This window comes from Homarus americanus, unplaced genomic scaffold, assembly GCF_018991925.1.
Source record: "Homarus americanus isolate GMGI-L3 unplaced genomic scaffold, GMGI_Hamer_2.0 scaffold39155, whole genome shotgun sequence".
In the NCBI taxonomy this organism is placed as follows: Eukaryota; Metazoa; Arthropoda; class Malacostraca; order Decapoda; family Nephropidae; genus Homarus; species Homarus americanus.
This window is the reverse complement of record NW_024737042.1, coordinates 2,243,188-2,255,370: the sequence shown is the minus strand read 5'-3', so window position 1 is coordinate 2,255,370 and position 12,183 is coordinate 2,243,188. Positions and strand designations below refer to the sequence as shown.

Below are 12,183 nucleotides of genomic sequence, written 5' to 3'. Positions count from 1 at the left end.
GAGTTCTCGAGGCATATGCAATGGGTCTTTCTTCACCGTTATCCATTATGTGACTTATGACAGCACCTAATCCATAGCCCGATGCATCACAAGCAAGCTTTAGTGTTCTACTGGTATCATAATGGACCAAAACATCAGTACTAGACAGAGCAGCTTTACAATCTTCAAATGACTTCTGAGTTGCACTGTTCCATTTCCATGGTATCCCTTTCTTTAATAGTTCATGCAGAGGGGCTAAAACTGATGAAAGTCCACTCAAGAACCTTGAATAATACTGTATCATACCTAGGAAAGCTTTCAATTCACTGACATTTTTTTGAGCAGGTAAATTTACTATGGCTCCTACTTTATCTTCTACAGGTCTCAGCCCTTCTGCATTCACTTTGTAGCCAAGATAAGTTACTTCTTTAGCTAGGAATGAACATTTGCTCTTGTTGAGCCTGACATTGTGTGCCAACAATCTTTCGAATACTGTGGCTAGGGTTTTGACATGATTTTGGATGTCACTGTCAACAATTAGGACATCATCCTGAAAACATAACACATTGGGAAGACCCACAAGAATTTTGTCCATGATGCACTGAAATAACTTTGGTGCACTCTTAACACCATAAGGCAACCTTTTGAACTTATACAATCCTTTATGAGTGTTGATGGTAAGGTACTGTTGACTTTCAGCATCAACAGAGACCTGAGCATATGCTTGATACAAGTCTAACTTAGTGAAAATGGTTCCACCTGTTAGTGCAGCAAACAAATCTTGAGATGTGGGTAAGGGATATTGCTCATCCTCAACAGCTTGGTTAATGGTAACTTTATAATCACCACATAGTCTAACAGATTTATCAGCTTTAGGTACAATTACTATTGGAGCAGCCCAATTGCTCTTGGCGGTTTTCACAATAATTCCCTCACTCACAAGTCTGTCTAATTCCTTCTCAACCTCACCTTTCAATGCATAAGGAACAGGTCTGGACTTAGCATATATGGGTGTAACATCTTTGTCAATGGTGATATGAGCTTCACAAATAAAATCTCGTATTTTTCAAGCAATTTCTCAAGACCTGGAATACTGTTACACATTCTAACACTAAATATCTCCTTCCAGTCCATCTCAAGTTCACACAACCAGTTCTTACCTAACAAAGTTGGTCTATTCACATAACTAGCTATAATTAAAGGCAACTTTAAATTCTGATTTTTGTACTTTACCTCACACTCCAATTTACCTTCTGTGTTCAAAATCTCTCCAGTATAAGTTCTTAACTTGACACCCGAGTCTTCTAAAGGCACATGCGCAAATAGTTTCTCATACATATCTTTACTCAATGTGACAGACCTCCGTTCTTTTTTGGGTCTGGTCAATCAGCTGGCTGAATTTTCACCTGACATCTCCGCCGCAGCCCAGCCGTTGTGCCCTCTGCTGAGCCCCAGGAGGACATTCCTGTGGACCCCAGATCATCAAGAGGCCTTCCAGCGAGTCAAGCAGGCCCTCTTAAGTCCACCTGTCCTCGCCTGTTACGACCCAGCCTTACCCACCGTCCTCCAGACTCTACGGCGTTGGTTACGCCTTTCTGCAGGACCGTGGCGGTGGACAACTCCGCTCAATTCAGTGTGGATCCCGGTTCCTGACGGACGCCGAGACCCGATATGCCACGATTGAGCTGGAGATGTTGGCTGTTGTCTGGGCAATGGCGAAGTGCCGCTTCTACCTGATAGGACTTCAGCACTTCACCCTCTTCATGGATCATCGCCCTCTTGTACCTATTATCAATCACTACTCTTTGGATGCAGTAGAGAATCCTCACCTTCAACGTTTGAAAGAGAAGCTCTCGCCTTATCTCTTCACGGCTGTGTGGCGTGCGGGCAAGCTGCTGTGCATCCTTGATGCCCTGTCCCGCGCCCCTGTCAGTCGCCCCACCCCAGAGGACGAGATGTTGTGTTCTACAGCTGCTGCATCCCTCAAGTCAGTAGTCTCATTGAAGGCCGTCTTCACATCAGAAGAGTCTACAGCACCGGATGTAGACAAGACCCTTGAAGATCTCCGCACCGCAGCCTGGGCCGATCCTTCCTACATCCGGCTCGTCGACTGTGTGTCCCAGGGATTTCCATCTAACCGATACGACCTTCATGAATCGCTACTCCCGTACTGGAAGATACGCGAGGACCTCTATTGTGACGGAGACCTCGTCTTGTATGGTCCACGAGTAGTCATTCCTGCTGCCCTACGCCGCCGTACCTTGACCCGCCTTCACGACAGCCATCGAGGAGTGGAGGCCACCAAGCGACGGGTGAAGTAGACTGTATTTTGGCCCGGAATCGACGTGGACATTACAAGTACCGTCCGTGCCTGTGAGCCGTGCCAGATCCTGCAACCCAGCCAGCAACAGGAACCTTTAATGTGCGACGATAACCCTTCAAGACCCTTCGAGTCTGTGTCGGCTGACTTCTTTGCAGTGGCAGGGAAGTCCTTCCTCGTCATTGCCGACCGATAGTCTGGATGGCCTGTTGTCGTCCCCTGTGGTAGTGATACAACGGCTACTGCTACCATCCGGAATTTCAGGCATTACTTCAGAGAAGTTGGTGTTCCCCTCCGCCTCAGGACTGATGGAGGACCCCAGTTCACCAGCCACGAGTTCCGGGACTTCATGGACCGTTGGGGAGTCCGTCATGTTGTGACCTCGCCCCACTACCCCCAGGCGAATGGACACGCTGAAGCCGCAGTCAAGACAGTTAAACACCTGATCCTTAAGGTGTCACCCTCAGGAAATATCGACTGCGAGGACTTCAATCGAGGTTTGTTAGAGTTACGCAACACCCCGAACTTCACCGGACGCTCCCCAGCCCAGGTTCTATATGGACATCATCTCGGGTCTTGTGTTCCTGCCCACCCGAAGTCTTTTTCTCAAGAATGGCAAGCCAAGACTGAAGAATGTGACCGCAATGCAGCAGAACGAGCCGCAGATGTCGCTGCTCGGTACGACTGTCATGCCCGCCCCCTTCCCAGGTTAAGTATCGGTCAGCAGGTCAGGATTCAAGATCCGGTATCTCACCGCTGGGACAAGGTTGGGGTCGTCATGGGTATTGGCCGGTCCAGGGACTACCAAGTGCGTCTTCCTAGTGGTAGAGTATGGTGGAGGAACCGTCGTTTCCTCCGACCTGTGGAGCTGCCTAGTGTTGACCCTTCCCCAGTAGTGTCCCCTAATGCTGATGTCTTTACAGTAAATCCATCCCCACCTTGTGTTTCTGCCCCAGTACTCTGCAGGTCCGAGCGACTCAGAAACAAAAGGTCCGCTCAAGATGAAACTATGAGCGTATAGGGGGGAGGGAGGTGTATAATATGGACACGGAGTAGTACCTTAAGCTGTGTATTCTTATATTACTCTATTAATTATGTATAGTAAAGTATTACAGAACATGTATTAATCCTATGCAATATTTCCATTTATTATGCACCATGTTATGTATGTGAATTACCATACAGGTATTTACATTTTATGTATTCAGCTTGTGAATGCTGGCATCTGTACAGGCCAGCACGCAGTGATACATAGAGTGGAGACCACCAGTCCTTATGGTGTGGAAGCGAGTTTCTTTGTCCATCTGTATATATCTCCCGTACGAGAATAAGAACCTATTTTTAAGATAACAAGTGTTTGTGTATACCCTCAGTAGTGTAGAACATTTTGGGGGTACCAAAGACAAACATAGACCGTCTTTGATAGAATTGTAGGTTTAATGTAAATTTTTGTGCTCGTACTAAATAAAACTCATATCATCTGGTTATTTTAATGTGTTGGTTGTCTTTACAGCATTGCCATTGCGTACGACATTGTGTTTCGGAAGAAGCAGATAATGATGTTCTTCAAATGGTGCGTCATCTCAGCTGTGACGGTGTTGGTATGTATGGTATAGCTGTTGAAGTACAGTAGTGATATTAGTGTGACAAAGGGTGACCACCTGGCCCTCCTAACACCAGATGCTGCTGGTATAAGGACTCTACTGGAAACAAGCATTTCTGGCTGTCACCTGTCCTTAGTCAAATTGACTGAATATCAATAATTATTTTATTCAGTTCAGGCTCACGTTGATACACTATTCTGGGTGTTTCTTGCCCGCCACAGTATAATACAAATGTACTAGGTTTGTGATATCTCTTTGAATATTTATTTTCATGTTTGAATTTTTTATGAATTGCTAGTCATTATTATTGTGGTCTGAAGCGTGGCTAAAGCAGTGTAGATCATAACGGCTGTTGTGTTCCAGGTGCCGATGGTCCAGATCGACTCTCAGTACTTTGGTCGCCTGGTAATCGCTCCTCTCAATATTGTGGTGTACAATGTCTTCACCTCCCACGGCCCAGACCTGTACGGCACAGAACCCTGGACTTTCTATCTCTTCAATGGCTTCCTCAATTTTAATTTTATATTCCCAGCTGCACTACTCTCACTTCCAATCTGTGTAAGTATATATGTAAATCAAACTATATTAACAATAATAATAATAATAATAATAAACGGTTTATTAATAGAGTTGCAGCCGGTGGCTGAAAATATACATACTTACATTTGATTTAGACATAATGATATAATATGCGTTGAATACATTTACAGGGCTGCACAGTACATAAATCAGGAGTTGTTTATTATTTTAACAATAGATGGGATGGTGCTATTCTTATATCTATCGGTGCGGGCTCTTATGGGCTGAATCTTGTTGTAGTGGCGGACTGCACGAGGAGGGTGGGGGATTTGCCGGTGGCAGGAGGTGGCGATGACGAGGGTGGTGCAGTAGTTCACTGCCAAACCTTGCCAGTGCTTTGTGATGGAGATCACTGAGGGATGGCATTTCCAGGGTGGAGAGAGCGTTGATGTAGCCGGAGTATTCTGCGCCGAGCATGATTCTGCAGGCCCTTTTCTGTACCTTCTCTAGCCGATGTTGTTGGGTGGAGTTGAGAGAAGACGACCAGGCTGGTGACGCATATGTTAGTTTGGGGAGAATAAAGGCATTGTAGATAGTCCTCAGCTCTGGCATGGGTGTCCCAAGTGACCTAAGTCGTCGTAGCATGTAGAGTCAATACGAGGCTGCCTTGATTGTGTTATATACATGGGCCTTCCAGTCCAGTTTGTGGTCTATGGTAACACCCAGGAGTTTGGCAGCCTGCACTAACTGGAGAGGATGGGCACCCACTGTGACTGCTGGAGCTTGCACTGGAGTGGTGGTGGTATTGATGTGCATGACTACAGTTTTGGTGTGGTTAATGGTGACCTTGTTCTCCGTAGTCCATGCCTGTAGCCTGGCCAGGGTGCCTTGTAGCAATGAGTAGTCTGGTGCGGTGTTGTCCACTGTAACCTCCACAGTGCAGTCATCCATGTACTTCCACCTGTGAGGAGTGTCTGATAGAGCATCGTTGATCAGGATGAGGAAGCACAGTGGTCCCATCTTTGTCCCCTGGGGAACACCGCAAGTGAGGTGTTGGAATGTGGAGACCGAGCCCTGATACCTCACTGCCTGACGACGTCCACTCAAGAAATGAGTGAGCTATGAGACCAGGTTGGTGGGCAGCCCTAGTGCAAAGGCCTTGTTGATAACAGTGCAGTGATCGACAAGGTCAAAGGCCTTCCTGAAGTCAATAAGGGCAACAGCCAGTGGTGTCTTACGTTTCTGCAGGTTTTTGTGCAGAAAATCCAGAAAACTAACAAAGCAGTGTGATGTAGAGGAGGTCCTCATATTGCCAAATTGCTGTGGATCAATTGACTGATAGATTGTAGCAAATGCCCACTCAAAAACAAAGTCTTCACAGAGTAGATTGGGTATGGGAGTAATGGCAACTGGCCTGAGGTCGTTAGGGGACTGTGGGGTGGTGACCTTGGGGATAGGGGTGACAAATGTGGTTTTCCATTCATTAGGGCATTTGCTTTGAATGAGGGCTGCAGTAATAATAGAACAGAGGGGGGTGGCAAGTCGACTGCAAACTCCTTGTATATTAGTGGCAGTGTGTGTGTGTTACATAGATAATAGTCAAATCTCCATATAACAGACTTCTCTCTCCATATTATCCATTAGATGTGGATTTCACATCTAACAGACCATTGATTTAATGGACTTTCTTCTCTATATACATTAGTTCATTAAATGGAGGTTTCAACATCTAACAGACCCTCGATTTAATGGAATTTCTTCTCCATATACAGTAGTTCATTAGATATGGGGTTGACATCTAACAGACCCTCAATATAAGGGATTTTCTTCTCCACATAGTCCATTCAATAGAGAGGTTTCACCAAGTGTGTGTGTTAGATTTTTTCCCAAGGTGTGTAAAGTAGTATAGGAATGAAAATGTAGTTTAATGAAAGATAATTTTATTTATTTTATTTATTTTTTTTAAGACTATTCTTTTATCCTCATCTGCAGGGAGTCATGGCATACGTGGTGCAGCTGCCGAGGAAGAACACCGCCACGTACCTTCCCTTCTGGTTAAGCTTGTCTCCTCTGTACCTCTGGCTGACCATCTTCATGTTACAGCCCCACAAAGAGGAGCGCTTCCTCTTCCCTGTCTACCCTCTTGTGTGTCTGGCCGGAACAATCACCATCGGTAGGTTAGGTTACGCTGGTTAGGTTAGGTTATGTTAGTTAGGAAATATTTATTTTCCTGTTTGACTCTCTTTTAGTCTATTGAGTCCTCAAAGGGTTAAACCATCCATCATCCTCAAAGGGTTAAACTATCCATCATCCTCAAAGGTTTAAACTATCATCCTCAAGGGGTTAAACCATCCATCATCCTCAAGGGGTTAAACCATCCATCATCCTCAAGGGGTTAAACCATCCATCATCCTCAAGGGGTTAAACCATCCATCATCCTCAAGGGGTTAAAGCATCCATCATCCTCAAGGGGTTAAACCATCCATCATCCACAAAGGGTTAAAGCATCCATCATCCTCAAGGGGTTAAAGCATCCATCATCCTCAAGGGGTTAAACCATCATCCTCAAAGGGTTGAATCACCACATTGTTTGTCACATTTTTAGGTGAAATGTCGATTCTGAAATCCCTTTTTTATGACTAAATATTGGACCAGGTAATTTATATCATTCTCAAGGCTAGATAATAGTAGTAGGTCAGGTCAGGTTACATTATGTTTGGTGAGGTTAGTTCAGGTCAGGTAAGGTAAATACTTGCACATTATTACACCGTTTCTCAAAAGGGGTTATGTTAAGTGAGGTTAGGTCAAGTAAGGTAAGGTAATACTTACACATTACTACACTACTCCTCACAAGGGACATGTGGCAGCAAAAGGTAACACCATTATAAAGGTTTGCAAGAATGAAAAAATTCAGCAACATTGCAGTAAGCAGTTACTTTGAACAACACGATTCATAAATCTTACAAATTTACTTTAAAGTAAACCACTGTGTGGGCTCTTACTCTCTCCCACAACAGAAGGTCATCACAGGTTTTAAGGTGTCCATAGCTATTAATTTTATAATTTGTGTTAATTACCTTTTTGTTGTTTATAAGTGATATTCATACATATATAAACATTTTTAATGCTTAATATGCTGAAATGCATACATTTTTTTATTAGGTAGCTATACTGTATTAGTTTTTAAGCAAATGTAAAATTTATATTTTTTTTTCAGTACAGTGAAACCTCTATTTAACAGACTATATGGAGAGGAAATTTCATTATATCGAGGTTAGGTGTGAAATCCCCCCATCTAATGGATTATATGGAGAGAGAAGTCCATTATATAGAGCTTTTACAGTACAATGTATCTGTACACCTCAGATTGCTGTCAGAAGCTGTGGTCATCTCTCTTGATTGTAAAACGACAGCACTATTTGAACCACACCAACTGGCTGGCCCTCACTGTTGTCATCCTCACCTCCACACTTGGTGTGTCACGCATCGTTGGACAGTACAGAGGTAACACACTACAGTACCTCAGTTTTTATTGGTGCCCCTGTGTACACTTGGTAAAAAACTATATACAGTAATACCCCGCTTTATGCGGTTTCACTTTCCGCGATTTCGCATTTACGCGGTACCTCGCCAGAACCGGACTTTCACTTTACGCGGTGCATCTACTCATATACGCGGGAAGCGGCACGGGAAGGATGCGCACAAGGTCGCCCAGTCATCAAAACATTACCGAGTTCTTCACCCGCCACCCACCACAGCCGGCCCAAGTCAGTGATAGTGAGAATATGGACTTATATGGACTTTGAGGGGTTTGACAAAGAGGCCCTGCAAGCCTCTGTGGTGGATAGTGATACAAGTGATACAGGTGAGGGCCAATTAATCTGCCCTCTGCCACGGAACCAACCCCCCATCCCTGTGTGCCCAGCCATCTTTTCTACTAATGTAAGTGTTAAAAAACTAATATTATTGATATTTCTCTTAATTATTAATTGTGTGTGCATACCATCATAAAATTAAGATGTAATTTTTACTACAACGAAGGTATTGTGTCTGAAAAAGTGGAGTTTGGGGGTCGGGCCAGTCTCTATTGGAATTAATCCCATATGTTCTGTTGTTCACTTTCCGCGGTACCCCATGGGTTCAATTGACCGCGTAAATCGGGGTACTACTGTACTGTATTTACAGTTCTTATGCACAACAAAATAACACGAACGAAGGTTTTTTTATAAAGGCCCTTGAGGCATACTGTTATTCACCAATCACACTGCAATGAACTAATTTTATATTTTGAATGAAATAACTATATTTGGCTTACTGTAATAGGTAAGAAGTGTCTCGATCACGTCTACCAACCCTAGTGAGATTCCTCCTGAAAGAATCTTTTTTTACCAAGTGTACATACAGTCACCCAACAAAAGACCTATCGCCTCTTCTCCTGATGCTACATGAACCTCGAGATTCAGACTCGTGAACCTGAATCAGTAGACTGTTGTTTTATTCTGTCCATAAATGCTTCGGATTCATGAGTGGCTTTCCGGGCTCGTGGTTCAGGAGGAGAGGTGATGGGACTTTTGTGGGTAACTGCCAGCACTACAGTAATGCCACTGGGTGACCTATTTTAGGGAAAGGCAAAATTTCTAACCATACAGACAGTTATATATATTTTTCAATTTATCAATTATTCATAATTTTTGCTCTACAGCTTACCACGCACCGCTGGAAACCTTTATGGAATTAAACCGTTTGGCAGCAGAGGAAGGTTTTCCCTCAGACCGACCCATCAATGTCTGCATGGGCAAGGAGTGGCACAGATTCCCCTCCTCCTTCTTCCTCCCTGGCTTAAAGTAAGACTTACTGTTTTACCCTATCTCTATATTGTATGCAGTGGGTTATAGCTGTGAAAATTCATGTTCTCTTGACAGATTAATGTGGTGAATGAGACACACACACACACACATTCAAATATGCCTCATATCTAATGGCTACCATGCATGCCAACACCTGCCACGGATTACAGTGATTAGTATATTACAAGAGCACGGATTAACAGACATTGGAACAAGGTCACGTATTAACCGATTAGTCCAAGGTAACAAATTAATAGAGATTGGAACAAGGCCACGGATTAAAAAATTTCCCAAGTGAAAAATATATATATTAATTATGGAGAACACATCCTTATACATAAACTACACATCTCATTATTCATGTTTGCAGCTGGAATCTACATTTTATCGAAAGTGAATTCAGAGGTCAGTTACCGAAGCCGTATTCTCAAGAGGCCAATGGAACCAACATTATCCCTGACAATATGAATGACTCCAATGAGGAAGAAAGATCCAGATATGTAAGTACTGTATTGTATGGATATATTCAGTGTTCATATACAGTACGTGTTTCTGAAAGGAAAAGGCCATGAAATAAAACCAGATCGGCATTCAACATTGTTATTAATTAGTTTATAAAGTACGTAAATTTTCAGGTAGCGCCGAACACCTGCCAGTTTTTGATAGAGTTAGACCACGAGGAGGAAACGCCAAGGGAGCCTCGCTACTCACAACGCAGTTCAGACTGGACTGTACTACACACTGTGCCTTTCATGGATGCTGCCAGGTAACTAGTTGAGCTCCAGAAATTTGTCGGGACAAGTAAAAAAATATATCTGGGCAAGTAAATTTGAAAAGTCACTTTGTTACTTGCCCGGGACAAGTCATTATACAGTAATATCTCCGTTAGCCAGAATCCCTCAAACCCGGAACTCTCCAATAGGCAGAATTTAAATTTTTGGAAAATCTTTCCCAAAGCCAGAATTTTCCGGAAAATTCCGGCTTTGGGAAAGATTTTCCAAGTAGCAAATTTTCTGGAAAATTCTGAGAAAATTTTCCCCATACCTAGAAAATTACGGGGATGAGGGAGTTTTATCCCTGGTTTGAGAGATGAAAATCAAGCGCATTTTCTAGGAATTCCAAGAAAATTTTTCTGGTACCCGGAAAATTCCAGGGATGGGGGATATTTTTCTGGGTTTGAGAGATGATGTAATGGGCAATTTCTGGAACTTCTGAGAAAATTTTTCAGTTACCTGGAAAATTCCAGAAAAGTCCAGGGATGAGGGATTTTTTTCAGGCTTTGAGAGAGTTGTCTCGTTATCCGGAAATTTCTCATTCCTGGACGTGCTCTGCACCACTTTTTCTGGCTAACAGAGATATCACTGTATATTTTGTGGCCGAAGAAAGATTTTTGTTTATCAAGTGCTAGTTAGAGTATTATATTTCAGATCGCACAGACTGCTGCGGGCTTTCTACGTTCCCTTCATGACGGAGCGACACTGTACCTACATCAACTACACCTTGATGCAGTCCACAAAATGGAAACCCAAGAGTCGATATCCTGGGCGATTATAGTGATATTCCGGGCAAATATAGAGAATACATTTAAGACAAACGGTTAGAAAAAACTTATGTTGTAGAGTACTATCGTGTCCTACAAAACTGTTGAAGTTAGTTTTATTTTATGCTGTACTAATGAAGCAAAATGTTTGGCCAATTGTGTTTATGTGCATAACAATTCTTGAACCAGTTTTGTGTGTTGTCAACATCTTTTGTGGTTTAATTTTAGTCATCTGTGTATATTTGTATTTTTTTTATAATAAAATACAAAAAATTATATATATATTATTTAATGGGCAGATCGCAGTGGTGTTGTTATATTTATTTCATTATGTTTATAAGCCATCGAAGATTTTATTTTGATTGGATAATTGAAAGATATAAGTTTTCAATTTAAATGTTGTTAATTCATGTGCATTGTATATTTGGGATACGAGATGTAGTTTGTTCAGTTATAAATAATTATAGGTTTACGCTTCCAGAATGACTGAACACAGATACTTGCTGAATAAAATGTGAAGATTCACTTAACTAAAGGGACAAGAGTAAAAATCACTAGGTACCGAAGTTGGGCTGCAGTTGTTACTATACCTCTACAGTACCTAGAGATTGTTAATACTAATATTAATACAAATAAGACTGGTTTTTGCTTTTCAAGGATATTAGATCATTAGCCTGGTGAGTGCTGTACAGTACAGTTGGGTGAACAATATTTGGACATCCCCTGAATAGTAGGAATGTCTCATTTTGGTAAACACGGTACAGTGCAGTAATCTGCATTATTTCATAGATCTGACAGTTTGTGTGACATTAACCACAATAACAGTGCAGTATATAGATCAAATACTTCCCACATCTATGGTATATCATATTTATAGGTGGTAAAGAGGAGAGTTATTTTAAGTAGAATAAATTTTAGAGGGCAAGAATAAAAGAATTTGAATAAAATTGTCATCGCCACCAACACTATTCTACAGCCACAATTACCTGATGACAGCTCTCCATGCTGCACATGGTCTCATGCAACCTCCTTTGAGACCATGCAGCATGGTGAGCTACCATCAAGTAACTGCAGCTAACCCATGCAAGCTGGGATAGGATGTGGTGTACAGTATATTGGACACTCAAGACTTTTGGTGTGTAGTGTAGGAAGCTATGCTATGATGTAAAAGGAATTAGCTTACATTGTGTTTTCTTTATATGTATAAAACAATGACTAGAAAAGTACAGGCAGTCCGTGAGTTACAACCATCCGACTTACGAACGAGATCCCAATACATTCATTGCAAAATTTTATAATTAAAATTCTATTTTTACACTTTTTATTAATCTATATTGTTTAACATGACTTTATTTATAGTATTTGTTGTTTATG

The 12,183-nt window shown here is 42.2% G+C and overlaps 1 protein-coding gene across 1 annotated transcript in view; it reads left to right on the top strand.

The window, feature by feature from the left end:
- The window catches only part of LOC121872571 (alpha-1,2-mannosyltransferase ALG9-like), a 34,413-nt gene extending 22,282 nt beyond the window's left edge, over positions 1–12,131 (top strand). Inside the window, exons 6-13 of the mRNA XM_042375395.1 lie at positions 3,813–3,900; positions 4,267–4,461; positions 6,415–6,595; positions 7,789–7,926; positions 9,125–9,266; positions 9,640–9,769; positions 9,905–10,035; positions 10,697–12,131. Coding sequence (XP_042231329.1) covers positions 3,813–3,900; positions 4,267–4,461; positions 6,415–6,595; positions 7,789–7,926; positions 9,125–9,266; positions 9,640–9,769; positions 9,905–10,035; positions 10,697–10,823 — 1,132 coding nt within the window. The 3' untranslated portion in view covers positions 10,824–12,131. The remainder of the gene's footprint in view (positions 1–3,812; positions 3,901–4,266; positions 4,462–6,414; positions 6,596–7,788; positions 7,927–9,124; positions 9,267–9,639; positions 9,770–9,904; positions 10,036–10,696) is intronic.
- Positions 12,132–12,183: the final 52 nt, after the last annotated feature.